Genomic DNA, 23,682 nt, shown 5'->3' on the forward strand with positions numbered 1-23,682 from the left:
ACTATTGACATACCATTTTTCACACGACACGCGCACCGCGACCCGAGCATCGCGAATCGATCGTCAATGCCCGCCTTTACCCATCCCTAAACATCTCGAAACCGACTCAAATTACAAACCAACTACGAATACATGATGAATTATTAATCCAGCACACCGGGAGGTGGGTAGCTGCCTCGAGCCAAGGTACTTTATAGGATCGGTGAATCGACTCCGAGGAGCACGCTGTATCGGACGGGCAATCGCGAGCATAAAATTTACGACCCCGTGAAGGGATAAAAGCGCGAGGGAGCGGGAATAAAAATTGATACCAACGGCCCTCTGCTTAAACCACCGGGAGAATAAACTTACCCGTATGGACGTATGCTACAGGACTTGAACAGTCAGCATTTGGACCCAGTGGAGGTGTTTCGCGGCATCCCGTATGCGGCGCCGCCCATCGGCGACCTCAGATTCCGGGTACCCGAGCCGCCACTCGCCTGGAAGGGCATGAAACGTGCAGACACCTTCGGCCATGTTTGCCCTCAAAAGCTCCCGGACATACGCAACCAGACGGTCGCCCTTCAGGATATGCCCCAGGGTCGTTACAATCAACTCACGCGGCTCGTCAAGTTCCTGGGAAATCAGAGCGAAGACTGTTTGTTTCTCAATCTCTACATTCCCGGTAGTGGTAAGTTGTCATTGTCCTCTGCACTCTTTTAATACTTTTTATGTTACGTAGAAGTCGACGCCATTCAATGGTTCAATCGATAGCGCTGACCTTAATTTATTTTCACTTGATATGACGTAAAGCTGTGCTAGGCTTTGAATCTATCATTTTTTAGTCATATCTCACATAATTTTTAGGAGAAATAATACGAAGAGATTTAACGCAAAAAAGAGAAAGTAAAATCGTTTTATATTTTACGGGAGAGGGAAAAACTTTTCTCTACACGTATTGTGTATTCGTTTTATCTCGAATGAGAATTAAGAATTCATTAAGAATTTCCAGCTAATAATGTTAAAAAAAAATTTTTACATTTTAAGGTATTGTGCCATTAATTGCCGAATGTTCATGTAATTTAAATACGAAAATATTTAGTTTTAAATGAGCTGTGCGCTCGGGCATTGAGAAATTAAATCTTCAATCGATGAAGCTGCTATTGAAAATCTGTCAATAAACTTTATTCAATTCCAGACTTATATTCTAAATATTATGTCGGAAAAATGAAAATATTACCTTCTTATTTCACGTTCAATTTTAAATAAGATATTTTATGTGAATTTTTATACATGAAATATGAACGTTCGAAAAAGAAAATTGTTCTTTAATATAAAATACCATGCGCACATCCACTGTATCTTATTATGGCCTAACTAATGGATAATAATGAATAATCGTAATTCATTTGTTCTTAGATAATATAATAATGAATATGTGAAGTGAATAAAATGAAAATTGTTATTGAATTATAAGAATTTTGGTTCACGTGCGCATAATCCGCTGCTGAATATACAATAATACATCCTTCGGTACTCTTAAAACCAACAATTTATACTATCAATTATAAAAGTTTTCGTATTATAAAAAATATCACAATAATGATAATCACGTTTGACTGTTTTGATTCTTGTATTCGGTTAAAAATTGATTGAAACTCAAACCATTAAAAAAAAGAGAGAAAAATAATCTTTTAATGCAATATTGTTCAGCACTGATACTGTAACTAGAATATTTTTTAAAAAATTTACATTATAGATATATATATATATATATATATATATATATATATAGTTTTATGTATGTAACTATTTTTTTCTATTATATATCTTGAATTATTGTAATTGTCGATGACGATATAAATACGATGACAATTTATTCTATTTATTTACAAAACAAAAATAATCAAAAATACATGCTAGTATATTTCTCTCTCTCCCTCTCTACCTTTGCTTTCAATTCTTTTTGCGTTTAAAGCTTTTAAACATTTATTTCACATATTTATACACTTTTCTCTTTTTCTATAATCCACATAGACAATGTAAAAGGAATATTTCATTTCATACTTTTATTTAGTAAAAAAAAAAAAAAAAAAAAAAAAATCAGCTCAGTTTGTGTTTACAGTTTTTAATATTATTTTCATTGAACTTTGACAAATACATATCATATATGCTGGAATATTATACATGTTGATGCCTAGGAACAAGTAAACAATATATTTGTTACATACAATATTATCAGATATTAACAGTTAAGCACATTACCTAATATTCTAAAACTTTATGAAAACTTTGTAACTAAATTTCAAAGAGTTATCTTTATTATCCAATATTTATTAACTCTCCTCCATTAGTCAAGCAGTGCATACGTTAATCGAACACATCTTTGGTTTTATTGCAACTTGTTGCAATATTTTGCGTCGAATAATCCACATTTTTTACGTAAAGTCACGAATTACACACGTGAATATCACGCCTGTGCGTTTCATTTCATTGTGATCATCGCGAGGCCATAACGCCGATCACGCAAACCTATAAATGTAATATTCAATAATCACGTATTAGATTTGGATTTTTGTTTTTTTTTTTATTTGTAAAATAGCGAGCGTTTTCCCGTGCATGGCATTTAAAAAGTTGTAACGAGCGAAATTCCAGATTGGACTGTCAGCCGAACAAGGGACTCACAATTCTGTCACATCGAACCTCGTATCGATCTTTGTTTTTTTTTTTTTTTTTTGTTTTTTAACACTAAGGTGAAGGCTTGACACACTCGTAGTGGTATGTAGCAGTAAACTCTTTGTGGGGGAGTTGATATACGTTAAGCGTGGATCATGACTAAACAGCGACAATTAATACATTTAACAACATTATAATTAGGATTACTATTATGATGACTAATCAAACCAAATTATGATCAGAGGGATTAATGTTCATGTATACGACAAGTTCATTTGTCACGTTGACATTTATTTGACTTGATTCTCTCCACTACTTATAATAAAATCAGTCTTTTTTTCAATGTATATCTGGTCTTCTTCCTCTTCTAATGAAATGCTCATAAACTATATAATTTAATTAATAGGCAGAATGCAAAGATGAGCTTGAATTGGTATAAAATATTAATGACGATTAACTGGACATGTAAAAACGTATTAATTTGTTTAATTTTGTTTATCGTTTTTCGTTTTTCGTTTTCTGTTAAAATTTACACTACTCTCGTTGTATGAAAAATATTTAACGCTCAAAAGAATAAAATCTGAGGTTATAATAGTAAAGAGGGCCGTAAAATCTTGACTCTCGCATCCCTCGCAATCATTCCTCACGATATAGCCATTAACAAATAGCTCATATTATTACATTCTGGGGCTTCATCTCCTCCTCATTTATGCCGGACTAGCAAAAGCAAATAGAAGGTCCCGAGAATGACGGGCTGCTCGGGCGAGTAAAAATAGAGGGATAAAGGGAGAGAGAGAGAGAGAGAGAGAGAGAGAGAGAGAGAGAGAGTGTGTGTGTGTGTGTGTATGTGTGTGTGTGTGTGTATTTATCAAATACGAGAGAGGCGTATTTATGCGGGCTGAAAATGCACGATGAAGGTAGGAACGCAGGCCAAATTTAATTTTACCGGTACTAGTCCCGTAGTATCTGCAGCAGCGCCTCGTACATGTGTGCGCTTATATGCATGCAGCGAGGCGATGAGTTAATAATAGCCGGCGCTGTTGCACTTGCGTGCTATTTTATTACGGCGTCAATGGCATTGTGCGTGTATTGTACGCGCAGGGAGTCCGAAAAACCTGTCCAAACGTGATTAAAAGCTTTTAATTCGACAGGGAACGCGATGCACGCCTGGTCAGCCGACGTTCCATTTAAAATCCCCTAATTTCCCGAGTCGCTCGTCACTTTATACTTTTTCCGCGTTTTTGTGTTTTGTGTGTGTGTGTGTGTGTGTGTGTGTGTGTGTGTAATGCAGGCGGCATTACCATCGTTCGCACCTGCGATATTCTTTTATAATAATAAAAGAGAGATGAGCATTACAATAATTAATAGCAGGAAGAAAAACTATTATCTCGTACTTTTGCTAATTTGCGTGATAAACATTTCTTGCTGCTCAAAAACGTTATCAAATCTCATATCATATTTTGCGAATGTATAAATTACGTATACATAAATACAACTTTCATTCAGCCTCGTACTAGTAATGATTATTCTAAATAATTAAATAATATTTATTGTCGATAGAAATGGCCAATTTTACAAAACATTTTATAAAAAAAGTAAGTAGAATCTAAGAAACACATATATGAAGATTTAATTAGTTATTAGCTATCAACAAAATCATTATTTATTTGACAATTTGTCGTTTCTTGTACGAATAAAAAAACACCGCAAGTATTGAAAATCAATTGAATTGTATAAATATTTGATGAAAACAAAAATATTATTATATATCTATCTTGTATCGAAAGTGAAGCCGACTTTATTATTATTGCAACGTTTGTATTATTTATTTTCTTTAAATAATTAATTTTCTCAGTTACATGCTGCGTACTTTATTTCAAAATAAATATACTTTTTATCAAACTTGTTGAAAAGCTTTTTAACATTAAATGGCAAACTTGTGCCTAGCAGCGCTAATGCACATAATAACCGTTAATATATTCGAAATTCTTTCAATCTTTTAATTTACTCATAACAATCCCCCGTCATAATAATCGAACGCGGCATCCTTTAGGAATAAATAAAAATTGTATGAAAAAACATTAAACTTCCATTTTGCATGATATCAAAATTAAATCAGTTTTCCAATAGATTCCACTCTCAACCCAATCGATTTATTATCATAAACCGCAAAAATAAATGAGCCAATTTACAAATGCCGATAAACGCCGTTCTCTCTCGACGATTACGCACAAAAATTGCAATACCACTGTTGACAATTAGATTGTTCAGCGCCAAAAGAGAGATCCCTCTCCTCTCATTCCGCGACAAAAATCGCAATAAAGAAGCAAGAATTGAATTGCCATTGAATTACGTCGAGGACTGTCATTTGTATAGATAATTACACTTAGCTGAACGAAACAAAAGCATAAAAGAGAATTTAAATCATTGGACATCCGAGTCTCGACATTTTAAATACTTTACTTAAAAGTAATCGATTATGATAACAAGTACCTCGACAGAAATTAAATTATCCCAAAATCTATAAACTATTGTTCCCATGTATACCCATGCTAATAGTTGCATTCATATATCATCAAACTCTCTCTCTCTCTCTCTCTCTCTCTCTCTCTCACTCAGTCTCGCATTAGAAAAGTGCAAAACAGGCATTTATACGTAAACGCAGTACTCCGACAGAGAATGAAATCTACTAGTCCGTCTAGTACAAAGAATTATTGTATGCTCGCATTTTTATCATTTGTACTGTAAGTTACACAATTGCATAAAATCTGAGAATCTGCGAGTACGCGTCCGAATGAGTGCTTAATTGTTCTACTGAATTTTTCTCACGCTCGGTCGACCCACTTGTATGAAGTATACAGGAACGCACGAGCGAACGAGAACAAAGGATGCGAGATTCTGGTTAAACGAGACAAGATGCGCGAGTACGATAATACAGTGAGCTGCGTATGATTATAAATCTTTAGATTGCTATTAGTTGTAATAAACAAAACAAAAACAAATAAAATATTTGGTTGACTGATATAATTAGTATAAATAAGATAGAATTTAAATTAATTCAACAAGATAATCGAAGATACTCCAAAAAATTATTACAAAAGTTCATCATATCCGGACTTTGATAAATATTTCAACGCTTTTTATGATAAATATAATACTGTCGATTACTTGTAAAAATAACAAAACATAATAAGCGATCGAAATTGCATGAAATTGCATTTTTTTTTTTAATAAACTCATATTGATGTAACTTATTTTAATAACTAATCCTACATTTATACACATTGTATTTCATGCATACTAAAATCATTTTACCTATTACGCGTAGAATTTGATATTTGTGTGAGCATCGAAATATAAAACACGTAACTGATGTACAGACACTAATGTAATAAAAAAAAAAAAAAAAAATATTATTCAAATCCTTTTAAAAATATGTATGATCAATTGAACGATATTTCATTGTTTGCTATTTATATGCCATTATCAATAATATTTGCCCACAGTATAAATAGTATAAATGCACCCATGCAATTCAATGGATAAAAATTGGAAATTTGTTGTCATCTTCAATTGATTCACAAAAATTTGGTATTTTAGATTTTCGAATTAGCCAATTACAAGACTTATAAATGTTTCCTTTTAATAAAAAAATGTTTGTTTTATATTTATTCTACCTCTCTGATATTCCCGTGAAATTTACAATAAAATTATTCAAAATTTTCTATTCTTACATTTATTTGTATCTGGCGACAATATTCTATGGCGATCAAGTATATACTATTTAAAGTAAATAGTATAGCCGAATGGTTAAAAAAAAAAAAAAAAAAGAATTAAATTGATTTTTAACAGTATAATGTTTTATGAAAAAATATCAAAAATTTTAAAATATCTATTTGTTTTTTTAATTCTTCGATTTAATAAATAAACTCGATAAGCTTCAAATTTAAAATATAACATCGAAAGTGGAAATTCAGTCGATTCTGTTTGTCTAATAATCGATAATTTTTTAACGCATTTTTATGATTTATATTGATATTGACAGGTGTAGATTCTCATAGTTATTTTTATAGAAAGTTTTTAGTAATACAATGTACAGTTAAAGCGATGAAAAAGTTAAATAACGCTTTGTAACATGGATAAAAGGTAAAAAATAAATTGCTGACTCAAGCATCGGGGCAACGTGTCATTATCGTAGAAAAAAAGCCAAGAATAAAATTCTTAGAAATAACGGTAAAATCGTTCCATAACGAGAATCTTCCATCGATTTGTCAGCGCGTAATCCAGATTTACTTTTTCTGACCATTTTTCTTAGCGCGAGTATGCGCCAACAACAACATCAGCAGCAGCAGCAGCGGTAACGACAGTAACGACAGTAACGACAGCAGCAGCAATAGCAACGTCGAAAAAAAAAAACCAAACTCCTCTTCCGTCTCTTCGCATCTCAAGCTTGGACATTTCGATAATCCAAGTAATCGTGCGCGTAACGAGGAAGTCGCTTAAAACGAAAGCTCTGCTGTTAAGACGTAAATTATCGCTTTCGCCTTAATGAATTTTCGCATACGACAAAATCGTTCGCTTAATTATCCTCCCATGCTTTTCTTTACGGAGAAAATGGCGAGCACTGGAAAATCGCACGCAATTACCAACGAGACTAATATACCCGAGCAGAAGAGAGTGAGGAAGAGAGATGAAAGGGGACAGTCTCGAGCTTGTGCTAATTAAATACCAAGAGCCAGCTGCTTCTTCGCTAGATTTTTGCTCGCTAGTACTGTGCGGCTAAAATTTCCCACTACTTTCCATACTGCTTATGACGTAGTATTTAAATTAAAAGATCATTCGTTAGAAAGTAACGGGTCTTATCCTCCCCCCCCTCCCCCTTCCCCCTTCCCCCTCCCATCATCCTCACCCTCACCCTCACCCTCACCCGCCCATTCCAAACCTCCCAACTCAATCACCCACTCTGTCTCTCACACTTGCTCTTCATGCCAAAGGGCTCTTCCCTATTCCTATGTTTTACCCAAGATCAACAGAAAATAATATTCTGCTTGCCGAGGCCAATAATATAAGAAAAATTTAATTGCGTTATATTAAAATTTTCATATCCTTTCAGATATCATCTTAATTCCAATGTGAATATTAATAATTTCACGCATTCGTTTTGGCAGATACATTTTCCGAGTTTTCTTTGAGAATATTAAAAAAAAAAAAAAAAAAAAAAAAAAAACACTATTTGGAGAATAATTTTAATTACTACATAATTTTATATCTCTGCTAATTATAAAATTTGCTAATATTAAAATACTTTATACCTTATATCGTAATTTGACCTTTGTATCAACTACAACAAATATTATTTGACAAATTTTGTTCCTTTCAACGTTGTAAGTAAATAATTTATTTTTAAAATATGTTTACTCATAATCAAAGTTACAAGGTAATTTAAATGGTAGAATGGAATTTTTAAAGTTAGAATACGTTTTTTTCCTAAATCTTAATTTGTATATGTATAACATGAAAATATAAATAAACGTAAACATCATTTCATAAATAATAAAACTAATTAGCACAATAGCATATTCGTCATTTAATACGTCATTATTCATTAGAAAATTAATGCCTCTAATTGGATACCTCAGAGCGATTAGAAACGAATAATGAAATATTATTTTTTCATTAATTGATTGGGACATATAATATTGTTGTTAAATTAATGTCTATCCTTGTGTATGCAAATGTAACTGTCATTTATTCTCATATTGTCATAAAAATTATAAATGATACAGTGCTTTACATTTAGATAAGTAAAATTACATTACATTAACAAAAATTTAAGATATGAAAAAATGAAAGAATATGTTGGATCGATATATTACGTAAAATATCTTCTTTTTTAATTTGTATAAATTTAAGTATAAATTTTTAAATACAAAAATTATCTACGCAAATTATTTTCTCATTAATTTTCATTCGATCCTTTTCAAATAGAATAATAATAATGATCATTGCTAAAAAGTCGTTAACATATATAAATAAAATGCTGGTTTCTTTCAATATTGCCAACGTATAAAGCCTATTCATTATATATGAATGTATTAGATAATGTAGCAAATACAATTATGTATATTGTCGATGTATGTTTCACATTGAAATTTCAACATTGAGATCAAAGCCATTGACAACAATATTATATCAAATATAATGCAAATGCAAAGTTTATACGATTATTAATTTAATGGACTTACTACAGAGGTTATTTATAAATTTTAAACATTATAATCGGTCGAATATTCTTTTAAATTTCAAATTCACGCTTTTATATATATATATATTCTAAAACGAACTATATTTTGGTTTTTTTTTTGTCTCCATTGTTTTCTTTTTAATCGCTAAAGAAAGGTGGCTGTGAAATTGCTGCTATTTTTATTTCGATTATTTTATATCGGTTGCCTCAACTGTAGAATTCCAAATTCCACATTCGTATGTATACGATATATATGCAATTTATTTATAAACATAGAATATTGAATTTTTTATTCAAGAGAATAAATACAATTGAATTTAAAATAATTTTTTAATTTATATCAACAATAATGATTGAAAATAGTTAATAACATTTAATTTTTAGAAAAAAATCTTTTAAAATCTTTTATAAGCTGATTGATCTATTGTTACTGGCGTCGTTCAAATAAAACGATTACAAATAATTTGTAGAAAATTATTTTGTTGCTTAATACAATCTTTAACAAACGGATTAATAACTATTACAATTAAAGCCCTCGATCGATTAGTCATTTGTCACAATCATTATTAAGGGATATTTTAAGTTTTTTGTTTTTATTAAATGTATTCTGTGTCTGTGTAATAGAAATAGATAAGAAAAATTGTCAAATACTACATAACATTCGAGCACTTCTTTATTAATCTATTTATAATTTGAACTTTATTACGCACCAATACTTAATAAAACATGCCAAATTTTAAAATATAAACAAGACAACAAGAACATTTGAAAATATGGTTTGAATTTAACTAAAAATTTTCTAAATGAAATTGAAAATATTTCATAAGTTCGTGTTTTAGTGCCACAAAAGAACCGCAAAAATATCGAATAAAAGCATAATTTATCCAATAAATTTATCCAATAAACTCGGCTATTTTATATTTGCTTTGGTATAAGAACGATTTGGAAAAGTAAAATTTAAACTTTACAACTAATAGTTAATATTAAACGTAATGATTTCAATTGTAAGTCATAACCATTAAGCTTCAAATGCACTTCTAAAATGTAAAATAGCTTAAATTATGTATTATTAAAATGATAAATAAATGTGAAAAGTATTTCAAGTTAATTAATAGAGATCCGTGAGACGCGATAAAAGCCTGTATTCTTTTGAGCATGACATCAGATGGTAATCAGTAAAACGGAAAAAAAACAGAAAAACGAAATTTAATTAATCTACACACTTTGCGTACAATGTTTATTTATCCTCCTCAATAAACTGACAATTGATCTGATTCACCAGATTCAAATGAATAAACTGTTTGCCAACTCATTAATCCTACATATAATATATATGTGTGTTGCAGGTGCACGAGGTCTGGAAGCGCCTTACGCAGTCATAGTTTACATCCACGGCGAGAGCTTCCAGTGGGGCAGCGGCAACATTTACGACGGCTCGGTCCTGGCCAGCGCTGGCCACGTCATTGTCATTACCCTTAACTACCGCCTCGGGATCTTGGGTACGTTGCGATACTCTCTGTATTATCCGATCGCGCGTTACAATCCTCGAGGCCTTACAAGCAACCCGGCGACAACGCCCCAAACTCTTACGTGCCTCCATGGGCAAGTAGTACGAGCACGCGTACGAGCTGACAGTTAGAAAAGTGTGTCGGCTGAAATTTCCTCGAGCTCGGCGCGCTGACATGGCCGAACTTTCGGAATTACAGTTTACGGCTTTCTAATTATGCAGGATGAAGTTACGTTGGGAGAAGGAAAAATTGCCCTGCCAACGGAGCTGCCACGTGCTCCCTTTTATTCGAAAGAAAACAAATTTTTTCAACTTCATTTTTACTTTTTCTACCTTTTCTATAATTTCACCCCAGGCGAAGTTTCACTCTCCAAACTTATATTTTAAATGTCTTATTTAATCACCTTAAAAGTAAAATCATAATTTTATTAGATTTCCTACGAACTGAAGGAAATATCATTTGTACTCTTCGAGCCACTTAACTATATATACTTGAAAGCGCATTAACGCATTTACTTATATTCTACGGAATTGTTGTATTATCGATAAATTAACAAAAAAAAAAATAAATAATAAATAAGCATTTAAAATTATTATGGACATATATTAATCAATTATTCCTGCCTTGGTTCGATAACAACTCATTTTCATATTCCTCTTATTAGTTTGGAAAATTACCCAAAAATTTCGTAAAAATAATCTTTATCTTATTATAAAATTAAATGAGATAATTATAATAGCAAAATATTGAATAGTAGTGGTGTATGAATAGCAGCAATGCTTTCATAAATTTATTAAATGTCTCAATTCGGCTTTACAACCCATCTATAATTATCAATTTAATACTATAACGTCAAATTTGTTTCAACTTATTCTTATGATAATTACTTTCCTCGATATAATTGAAAAACTTTCGAACCACATAAAATAAGCTACTTATTTAGATCCTATTAATAATGCAAAATCAACTAGTACATTATTATTAAACTGGAAAATTTGAAAAATTATGACGACGAATTGATAAAGCTGACAAGCTAAAAGTTTTTTTTTTTTTTTTTATAAACGTTTTGTAATTAAATAAGTGAAATTAAATTACTCGGATATGATTGTGGAACGAATGGAAAAATACTGTTCGTGGAGAATAAATAAAATCAACGAAATGAGAAAATTATGGAATAAAAGAAAAAAAACGTCGGGTATAGAATAAAATATACATGCCTTGTCTATTTATCGACGCGTCACCGACAAATAACAGATAAAAGAAAAACAAGAAAAACATAAAAATTGCAACATAACCACGAGGAATGTGAACGACAGGCTTCCTGAGGACAAAGCCAATAACCGACTCCCCGGATTCGACATTGAGTGGTAACCTCGCCCTCCACGACATCGCCATGGGTCTCACGTGGGTGCGCGAGAACATCGGCGCCTTCGGCGGTGATCCCACCAGAGTCACTCTGATGGGCCATGATACCGGCGCCGCCCTGGTGAATTACTTGCTCCTAGCGCCCTTCAGCAAAGGTAAGCGCGACCTGACAAATAACTCGACGTTCTTTGTGCGTTCGCGCGCGCCAGAAAAGTTGACCTCAGCTTTGTTCGTCTTGCGAGCTTGGCAGCAGCGCGAGACCATTTTACTATTCTCATGCCGTGGGAAAATTAACTGTCGTCGCGTGTCAGTCTCTTCTGTCGTATTTACGAGGACACGCACGTCGGTGTCAATTAAAACTATCCTATTGCTGTATGCTGACTGCAATTATGGCAAAAAAAAGTTGGCACTTTTTTGTTAAGGTGAGGCGCGAGTTGCACGTCGAAATAGATTATAGGAGCTTGACAATATGATGCTACATAGAACTACCATAATGGCCATTTCGAGTGACTTTTCCTCAAACTTTGCAACTTTGACACGCATTCGATACTTGTTAACTAGCCTGTTATTGTCAAGAAAAAATGTTAACGTTATGCACGTTTGGTTCACTTTTCTTATCCAGATGCCATTAAAAGAGATTTTGAAGTTTAAAGAAATTTTCTACCTCCATCCTGTAATTCTCTGAAAAAAAAAATTAAAAAATAATAGTAGTAGCTCTTCTTCTGTGTGATAACTATTATTTTTCTGAAAGAGATAAACTTTTCTTATTTAACAACTGCAAATAAATTAAACAATAACGTAAAAATTAAATGCTTATCTTTAATATAATTAAAAAAATATATAGTGACACTCACCCACATACTCTTTTCTAATTTTTCTCTTAACTCTTAATTGTAAAATGTTTCAGTTACTCATTACAAACAAACAAACAAATACACACACACACACACACACACACACATATATATATATATATATATATATGTATATACAAAAATTTATATTGATAAAAGTAGTAGTACACTAGTACTTCTTTACAATGAGGCATACATTATTCATAAATGTACAAATTTCAACGACACAAGAAACTATTTACAAGTTGTTCAAAATATTATTCGTATATGAAACTAAATAAAATATACAAAATAGTTGATTTACAGTAGAACTTGTACGAGTTACATATGGACAGATTCAATTTCGTATATTTCTTTGTATTCAATTTCCTTTACTTTTTACATTTATCGTATAATAATTATAACGACGCTAAATGTCGATTGATAATTATTAGAAAAAACGAGTAAATGAATCGTACAAATAATTTTTATGAAACTATAAAACTTTCTTGTTTTAATAATAATTTTAATGGAAAACGAAGCAGTTCTGAAGTTATATTGCAAGCAAAATATTAAGTAAAGTATTAAAACATATTTATATAACAATAAATATGCAATTTAAATGTATATATATATATATATATATATTTCTAAATAATAATAATATAATAGGTATAAACTTGTTATAAAAATTGCAATATTTTAATTATATTTAACTTTTTTTTAAATTCTTTATGAATCAAGAATTAAAGCATTATCAAATAAATATATATTTGTTAAAATTCAAATTCAAAATTCTCAAGCATTTTTATTTCTATTCTTTTCAATAATTTTATTTTATAATAAATTCACAATAGCGAACATTAAAAACTAAAATTATCTCTAACTTTATATCTATTTATCAAGTTTCGGATTCTTCTTTATTAGATGAAATGTTTATACATATACAAAGCGAAAAATATGTTATTAATTGAACTTTATAAGTTTTCCATAAATGATGAAAAAAATCTCAAATCTTGTAAAATGCGCGCTTAAAATGAATTAAACGTGATAATTAGAATGAATAAAAATAAATAACAATGTAGCAAATGTTCGATAAAAAGAAATTGGAAACTTCATGGCTTTGTCATTACACGCGAGTGTATAAGTAATTCAAGAAAAAGTATAAAAGCATCGACGGATTAGCTAAACTAGGCATTCATAGCGAAAGTCAAAAGTTCCGGCTTCAATTATCCTTCAATTTTCTAATAATTTCTAACTCTAGTCAATTCGAACTATACAGTGTGATTTAGATTTTTCGAAATTGCTTATGCAATAATTGGTTAGAAATTTATTATACAAAAACTTATAATTCGATAGGATGTAAACAAGCAACGTAAAATCTCGATTTATTGAAAAGTTTAATCAAGATTAACTAGAATGTAATTTATGTTACTCTCTATAGAGTAAGATCTTTCATAATCTCATAATTATAAAATCATATCGATAATTGCAATTGGTATTATTATTTAATTAGGTTTTGTCCAGCATCAAGCGTCCTTTTAATCACAAAAGCCATTCATATTTAATGATATATAAATAATATTTAAAAAAAAAAAAAAAAAAAAAAACTTAATATAAAAAAGAAATTATAAATCTAGTGGTCACAATTATTAATAATAATAAGCACGCAATAGACAAATATTTAAAAGACATAACACGAAACATAGTATCGCATTACATTTAATCCCACGGCGTAAAAAGTAAAATTTACATCGGAATTCGATATTTTCGGTACGGGGCATCGTAACCGTATCCCCATACATTCGCGCCAAACTCTCGTTAATTAACTCGGTTAAGTGTACCGGCACGGGTTACTTTACATCTCCGCTGTCCTGAAATTATTTTGTATCCCAGATTTATCCGTAATCCCCCTTAAAACAAAATCTTTCGATTTTTCCTTCGCTTTTATAAGCGCATAAAAATGCATAGAATATAATCAAAGTGTTTACATTGATTGTGTTGTGCGAAAGGAGAAGTCGAAGGTTAAATCATTGTGGAGTTTGAGCATTAACGCTATTAACATTAGTTGTAATAGATAATTATCGAATTACAAAGTACAAACGCTTTTAAGTTCATACCGATGACAATATTAAATCACGAAATGATGTTTTATGATAAATATTCACTCAAACTTATTTTAAGTATTGTATTGCAAATAAAACATAAAGTCCATTTTTTGTGCAAAATTATGAAAAAATTTTATTCACTCTCAATTTTCAATCAGCCAAATAAATCTTGTTTAATTCAACAGTTATTATAATAAGAAATTTATAATCAAATTAATAATCTTACATTTTATTAAAAACGCCGTGAATAAAGCAAGTAAAGCAAGTAAAGCAATATTGCTGTAAATATAGATTTTACAAGAAATTTTACTAGAAAGTAAAATTTAACATGATAATTGAATTTATGCGATTTATCTATTGCATTACAGTTGGGATTGATGGATTAAATTTTAAATAATGAATAATATAAATTATATAAAATCTTGAGCATAAGCATACTTCTCCGTTTAATTTTATTGTATCAGTTTTACAACGCTAATAGGGAAGAAGGATTTTCATCTCAAATGAAGTTGAAACGTAAAAATTAGATTTCTTATAATTTAATACCAGCTGAAGTTATAATACATTTTTCTTTTAAATTAAACATACTTTCCAAAGTCATAAATTATATTCGAAGAATTACCCGTAATGAAGAAACACACTGCTCAGCATCATGAAAAAGATGATATTGGTGGAAAAAGAAAATAAGTTACAAGTTTCCCCTATTACTTCCACCCTTCTACATTTTTCTTTTTGCGATCCCCTTACACAGTTGTGTCATGCACATATATGTGCACATAAGGAAAACGAGCCAAACTAATCGCGCACGCGCACGAAGTCTCTTTTTACTTCTGCAAAAGAACCTCTGATTAATGAATACTTCGTCTTTAACTTTTCCTCTTTTACTTTGTCGATCTTTGTCTCCTCTTTCCTCCTAAATCATGGTTACTTTTTTTTTTCCTATCACATTCTAGTTGACTAACGAATACATTATTATCGCTCACGAGAGTGTTGTTTGCATTAAAAAGTGGATCACGTTATTTAGTAACTTGAAAATTAACGTAACATTAATACTTTATTGAATAATATAATAAAAATAAAACATAATCATAAAGCAGTCTTTGTAAAACTTTATTATGCATATTTTTACAAATGTACGATGTAAATTTTGGAAAAATGTTTTCAATATTGCATTACTGGCATTGTATAAATTACGTCGAGAGCGTATATGATTCGAAAATAGTTCTTCAAAAATTTTTAAGTTTTTTTCGCTCTCCATATGAATAGCCATAGAAGTACGTAAAGAAAATCAAGAGAAAAAAATTGTGAAAATGGTAAAGAAATAATTGAAAAAAGGGAAAATTTTTATTAAAAACAATTTATAAAACAAAAACTATTAAAAATCGTCGATTCATTAAAACATGCCTAGAGTCGTATTCTTTGAAAAAAGAAAAAAGTAATATGAAGAAAAACTTTGAACACACAACCAGTCGGTAAATAAATTCAAAATATAAGACACGAATAAACATTTCCTTCCCTATAATTCATATTATGTCGTAATTCTTTTGGACTTTAATAACTTTTGTATCTAAAAGGAAATCGAGTTTTAACAATTATTGAGTGACGTTAGCTAGTCAAAAGTCATAAGTAGGGAAAAACTCCCATTCTTGCACCATTAAGATAACTATTATTGTCTGAATAAAAGTCTTACTGTACTGAAATTAAATGCAAAACTCCGTCTTTAATGGATGATATAATATAATCTCTTCCTGTTTAATATTTTCACTTATAATTATTAATAATATTGATTGTTGTTTAATTTAATACTTATTTTCATTTGTATTTTTCTTAACATTGCTATATAAATACGTGATACGATGTATGCAAAAAAGTATTTTCACAGTAATCTGATCAATAGTAAACTATCCAGATTAAAAATTCTACTACTACTTCTATAGAATTTACAAAATGTATTATATGGCTCGTAGAAATTCTTCTAATTAATTTCAATTGTCGATTTTTAAGAACCTTATGTCAAGACTTATTGATTATTTACTTTCCATTGAATGAACATTCAATTGTTTTTATAAAAGTAAAAATGAATAAATCATTAAATGAATTGATCACAGTGCTAGTAAGGCGAGAGAGGAAGAAATATTTACATTATTTCTTTATTTAACGTCGCATAAATTAGAAATCAGAAAATTAATGTCTTAATATATACTTATTATTTCCTCATAAATAATCGAGGACCAACGTGAATTACTAAGTTTAAAAATCCCTCGAAATATTTATGTTCTGTAATGATTTTTAGAAATATCTATAAACTATGTTCCCCAATTCACGTATTCATAATTCACATATGTTTTACTTTTAAATTATTATGTTCTTCGTCTTAATAAAGTCCTATCTGACATATTAATAAGAGTTAAATGATACGGAAATAGAATTCTTCAACAAACAATAATATTAATAAAGTTACATAATCAACTCGAAGCGAATGAATAAATTCAATATCTAAAATTTATAGAAAAATAAGAAATCATCTTAGAATTATCTAATGCGTGAAACAATAAATAGAATCAGCAAAGTAGATAAAAAAAAAAAATAAAAAACAATATAAGTCACGGAAAGGCTTTGGAATGCACGAACTTTTATGACTTAAACCATTTAAAACTTCAACGTATCGAAGCTTTTCCTCCATTACTATTGCGACTATCTTATAAACTATCTCTACCTCTTAGTTAATCTTTTTCTTTTTATACTCTTTCTCTCTCCACCTACCTCTCTATATCTTAATCTTGGCTTATAGATATTCACGTACATATATATATATATATATATATATATATATATATATATATATATTTAACCGTAGAAAAAATGTAAATTAAGGATGGACGCGTAAGTTTATCATTACTAAGTTGTCAGAATAACGTTCTGCTTTCCCAATTGTACGAAAATATTCTCAAAGTCGTAAATGTTATAGTTAACTAAAAGTCGAACATAGACGTGACCCTTACCTAATCTCCGATTAAACAATTCTCGTCATTCGACAATTCTCGATCGTCCCAAGATCATCGTCAATATCGTATGACGATCGCGACTACGAGCGCTCGCCTTATCTTTTCCAACTGGAACGAGATTTATATTTACGCCGCGTGGCATCATTACCAACCAAAGTGCCAGCCCAATTGATTTTTGTCGGTGCTCGACGGTCCTCGGCAATAAGCATTCGCAAAGACTCCAACAGCACCTCGCTGAGCTCCAGACGCTTACAATAATCGTAATACATTCAAAGCCGTAACGTCGAGGCATGAAAGTCAAATAAGAAGGAAAAGTATAGAAAATCATGATGAAGAGGGAGGAGGACTCGTATTTCCCTCTGCTCGTTCCGACTTATAGGTAAGTGCGCTAAGTCGAGCACGTAGATAAAATAATATAAGAAGTACGTGGATGAGCGCGGGTGAAACGAAGGACCAACAGAAATATAAGAGCCTTCCTCCGGACTCGACATCCCCTCGTAAAAACGAAGAAGAAAGACGCGGCTCTGGCTAGGCCCCCGTCAATGATAGTTTACATTGACAAGATTCTCACAGCTCACTCGCAGTTTCACCTCGGGGGCTGTGATCACGCTTCCCCCACTACCACCACCATTCCGACATTGCTCACCTCATGTTCCGTTGTAGCCGAGCGGATATATCGTCGAATAAACTCTAAAGGTCGATATATAAACCCGCGATATCCTCTTAGATCAATCTCACGACTCCATTTAATTTCTTGGGATTTACGATACATATGGTTGAGGGAGCGGTTACGTAATTCCAATATCACTCATTCATTGAACTGAGTCTGAGTCAAGGTGAGTTTACTTAGCGCCGCATGTGGCTATAATATATCATCGCTATATATAATAATATCGATAATATCGCGATCGTTCAATATCGCCACAATTGTTAATCAAGATATGGGAAAATTAAGGCCCTTCGACAATTCATTGCAAAAGTAATTTGGTAATCATTAATAATCCAGTATTATCGTATGCTCAAACAAACAGCTATTTATAAATATTTGAAATTCATAGATATTGCAAGTTATAAAATAATTATAATATCTATATATTTATTACTGTTTATTATGAATTTATTCGTTCGCGTAATAAATTCGATTTAGAAAATATATTTATCATTTTACGTATTCACGTTGAAAATATTATACGCGAGACATAATATTTAAAATCTCTTGATATTTTAATTCGTTCGTCGTGAATAATAATTTATAAATATTCGAATTGAATTGTGAGAGAAAATTTGAGTTTATTCGGTTATCTTGATTTTGTAAAAATGATTTACTCCCTTCAATCTATAATGAATAATAATAATAATAATAGATTAATTAATTAATCTTATATTTCTGTTGGTCCTTCGTTTCACCCGCGCTCATCCACGTACTTCTTATATTATTTTATCTATTATTTTATAATAATTATTCATTCTACAATGACTTTAATGACCTATATCATTTAGTTTGAAAATGATAAAATGCATTTATAGATACTATTAGCCGACAAACTTTAACAAATTTGAAAACCATATTTGTTCTAAATTGTCTGAACATTGTATAAACGGAGTCGTACGTTTATTGATTTAAACAATTAATGAGAACCATGTTTGTAAATCTATATCATCAACATAATCTCTTATTGCGAATTATTTCGCTTTATTTATATAAAATTAAATGGAATCCACATTTTTTTTTTTTTTTTTTTTTTTTTTTTTTTTTTTTTGTCAACAATTCATGCAATTGGGAGTAACGGTAAGTAACGGAATAGCAAATTTTAATAACGAAGAGCAATAATGTTACTTAAAATCAATATCGCTGGGCTATGGAAATTTTATAGCCATAATATATTAAATTAAATTATACGCTAATATATTGTCTCGTCAAAAGTAAATTAACTACAAATATTTTAATAAAATTTCGATAAATTTATTTAATACACAATTTATAAGATTGTTTGTCAGGTATTTACTTGATTGAGTAAAGATTTTTTATTCGTGAACATTTTTGACGATCGTAATTATCGATAATTTTCAATTTGCTTGATATCAGCTCAGTTTATCATTTACAAATTTTAATAAACTCCATAATTGTCTGTATCAACAATTTTTCCACGAGATCAACGAATCTATACAGAATCATTCCATTCAAGCATTTCCATTTTAGAAATCCATAGAATTTGACTTCAACCACATTTTACTATTATTAAATTGTTTTATTTTTAAAATTTAAATTTAATCCTCGATAATTTCATGGTATAGTCGAAAGGGAAAAAATACAATAAAAATAAATCTCTCGTTTACTTGACTATATAACTTGTAAATACCATTTAAAGTTTATCGATTAATTCCTTCATAAGATATTCTTTGTTTTTGTTTCTAAATTACTTATATTATGACCGCAGAATGACTGTAGGTTAGGTAGGCATGCAAGCTATCGATTTATATTATTATCAATCGAAGGGCTGGACGATTTGAACTCGCGCGTCACTCTAACTACACAAAGTTTATATTGTAAGCCCGAGAGGGCATAAATTATAACTTTATGCTCGACGCGAATATGACTTATTCAATTATCCTTGATAAAGGCTTAGTGTGAGTGCACAGCGTACGATATATTAATATCTACATCGCGTCGCATTTGCCTCTGAGGTATGGCAACGCGTGGGTCGTTGTTCGATCGCTTTTCCAAGAGGCAACATCCTATCGAAATGCTTTTGCAGTCAAGGACCCAAAGTACTTTCTTCTTTTATTCTTCTTCGTTCCACTCTGGCGTATAAATTACTGCGGCCATCGAAGTAGCTCCCCGTGTCCTCTCACTTCGACTTCCAGCCTATCGATTTCGCATATTCTGTCACTTACTTACCTGCTGTGTCTCACTGTTTTGTCGTCAATCGTGTCGAGTGAATCGAAGTTTCGTAAAAATTGTATAACGCAAAAGCAATGGCAATTCATGACAATCGTAAAGAACATTTCACATTAATAAATAGAAATATGTGATGTGTAACGTGGAGGATCCGCCGTTACTACGAAAAGTTTTAAGCGTATATTTTAATGCATTGCAAGAGACTTTCAAAAAAAGTGTTTCAAAGAGAAACATTTCCAAGGACCCTTTTCAAAACTTTAAAATATTTACATTAAACTTTGTATAACGATAGGCAATATCTATATCGATATTGCAGTTACGCCCACGCCATAGTCTTTCTAAATCAAAAGAATCATTTTTTTTATTTTTAAAATCACTTATCGAAGTTAAAAGTTTTACACGATAAATTACTTTGAAAAAGTTCTTCATTACTGGCCAAAAATCATAAAGCAATATGAATGTTATGTATTCGAAGAAAAAAATAAATAAATAAATAAATAAATAAAAAATAAAAAAGTACAATTATTAATTTACATTCTAACGTGTGTTACATTATTAAAAATATTCGAGTAACTTCTAAAGCCTTTAAAATTCAGAATATTCATTGCAATGACTAATGCATTAGTTGTTATATTATTTATGTGGTACGAAATTCTTCATTCGTTAATAAAAGTTAGTCTAAAGCTTTAAACAAAATTTAGATTTTTACATAAAATGCTTATGTTAAGAAAAAACACGAAATAGAGGAATATAATTTCAATCGCAAAAGCTCCTAAAAAAAAAAAAACAATCGGTACTGAATTCAGACGAGATAAATGGAAAATTTGTTATTTGTGTTATTATAGATTAATTTCTCTTTAATTTATAATGAAACTGTAATAGGTGCCATTTCAGTAGCTATAATATAATGGCAAGAAATTTTTCCAAGCCTTTCAATTATTTCATTACATAAATGCAACATAAATATTTCTATTTTGAAAGTTGTTAATGTTGGTGAACGTAGAAAATTCAAACGAAAAAAAATCTTTTCTTTTAGACATTATTAAAACGAAGAAACATTAAAGCAAATAGAATTACGCACCGTTGGTAAAAAGCAAGTCGAAAAAAAGTAAGAAGAAAAAATAAGTAAGAGAACCAGTGGTATCAGAAAAAGTATGCACCTTATGAAGAGAGTTCAAAAAAAAAAAAAAAAAAAAAAAAATTAGTAACACTAACGACTGAAAAGAACGAGTGAAACGGAAAAACGAGAAAATTGAAGATATAAGGAAAAAAAGAACCGTGAAGCTGGAGGATAAGCAGGCACATGTAAAGAGAAAAGACGAAAGAAATAAGAAGCAGACTTTTCGTTTAGCCATGGCAGTGGTAACGTAAAAGCTTTGTCAGCTTTTTCGCGATCTACCACAGGAGTAACTTCCGTCAAGAAAAGTCTTGCCGAGTCTCAAAAGCACGTGCCCTCGTCCCACTTTTCTATAGCCTCCCAGCCCTTTCCTTTTCCCTTTCACACGGAGGTTGAACTCGAATGTTTGTTTGTTTGTTTGTTTTATTTTTTCGAAGACCAGTCATCTGTTGTGGTGTCCGTTTTCCACGACGTCAGTCTTTCATGTACTTAGAGAAATGTAGCCACGGCATCGCTAGCAGTTAGCAATTTGCAATTAGGACGTTACTATTGATTCTACCATATACTTTTTAACACCCGAGCATGCATACTTGAGTGTAAAATTGCAGGATGCATAATTCATGCTTAACCCTATACTTTCTCTCTCTCTCTCTCTCTCTCTCTCTCTCTATCTCGCCTCTTTTATAATTGCTCTCAAGCAAACGTACAACAGCTGCTTCTCCTGACTGTTTCATTCTACTTTTTAAGCAAAAACTCTGCCTTTCCTCTCTGAGGTCCCATCGTTCCCTTTCTTCCTCTCTATTATTTTATTTGCCCCTTTACCTTATTCTTTATCAAAACCTTAATTGAGAAAAAGAAATAAGGAAGGGAAGAAACGAATGTCTGTTACACAATTTTTTGGCTCGGTAAATAGCAGGTACTTTTTATCTCGGGCGTGGATTGTTAATTGCCAAAGGAGTAATAGCGCGAGAAAATCCATCGCCGGAGAAATAAAAGCGTCATCTAATGAGGAAGAAAATTTTTTTTAGTAATATATGAATAGTCGATTACATAAATTTGTTTTAATTATTATTCACATCGATTATTTTACCAACAACAACTTTATGCTCATTATTGAAAAATTGTCTGTTATTTTGGAGAAACTCTTTTAATATTGAGAATAACCTTGTTTCTTCCTGTTTGTACCAAAGAAATATTCAATTTGATAGAATTTAATAATCATTACCTAACTATTTTTATTACTTAGCTTTTTATTTAGTGAAAGCGTGTATTTAAAGTATGAATTTAATATTATGCTGAATAATAAAAAATTTTAATCAATAAAGTTAAAAGATCAAAAAAGATAAAATTAACGTTTAATTTTTAATTACAAAATACCAAATGAACGACATATACCGGAATTTTACTCGAATATTTTTATTACCTGCTATCAGGATAAAATTATAAGAAAATTATATTATACTCACTGCGAAGTAAAGGCGCTGATGGGCAATTTAAATAGAATAAAATTTTACGCTTCCAGCAGTAAAGGATTCGATCTGAAATATATTACATGCATATATACAAACAGACAGAGGAAAATTATAAAATTATATAAGTAAAGGATTGTAAACTGCGGGAGGGAAAGCATTAATTGAAGGACTGAGGGATGATTTTTCGACAAAACGCAAATAACCGCCGCTACGTATCCAAATTTCCAGGCTGTTGATGGTCTCTTCTCGAATCTCCTTCTGGTGCAACGCCACGATTCTGTTACTACTCCTACCACCGCACGTGAAGGTGTAGCCACACAGAGAGAGAGAGAGAGAGAGAGAGAGAGAGAGAGAGAGAGGAGAGAGAGCACCGTCATCGCTTTTGGCTCTGCAGCCAGTTGATCCCCGGTATATACGTAGCCGTATCATGTATCTAAGGATAATAAATTAGATTCACCCATATTCTAGTTGCGTAG

The 23,682-nt window shown here is 30.9% G+C and overlaps 2 protein-coding genes across 2 annotated transcripts in view; both read left to right on the top strand.

Annotated features, from left to right (window-relative positions):
* The first annotated feature begins 363 nt into the window (after nucleotides 1-363).
* LOC105363031 (neuroligin-1-like) lies at nucleotides 364-10,633 on the top strand. The gene is made up of 3 exons (XM_011500601.1): nucleotides 364-670; nucleotides 10,246-10,398; nucleotides 10,629-10,633. Exons 1-3 carry the CDS (start codon nucleotides 364-366, stop codon nucleotides 10,631-10,633), a joined length of 465 nt encoding a protein of 154 aa, XP_011498903.1.
* A 1,068-nt stretch (nucleotides 10,634-11,701) lies between these two features.
* Nucleotides 11,702-23,682, top strand: part of LOC105363032 (neuroligin-4, X-linked-like) — a 21,732-nt gene continuing 9,751 nt past the window's right edge. Inside the window, exon 1 of the mRNA XM_011500602.1 lies at nucleotides 11,702-11,927. Within this exon, the coding sequence (XP_011498904.1) occupies nucleotides 11,801-11,927 (127 nt within the window). The 5' untranslated portion in view covers nucleotides 11,702-11,800. The remainder of the gene's footprint in view (nucleotides 11,928-23,682) is intronic.

The sequence above is a fragment of the Ceratosolen solmsi genome, unplaced genomic scaffold, assembly GCF_000503995.2.
Source record: "Ceratosolen solmsi marchali unplaced genomic scaffold, CerSol_1.0 scaffold56, whole genome shotgun sequence".
Taxonomy (NCBI): Eukaryota; Metazoa; Arthropoda; class Insecta; order Hymenoptera; family Agaonidae; genus Ceratosolen; species Ceratosolen solmsi.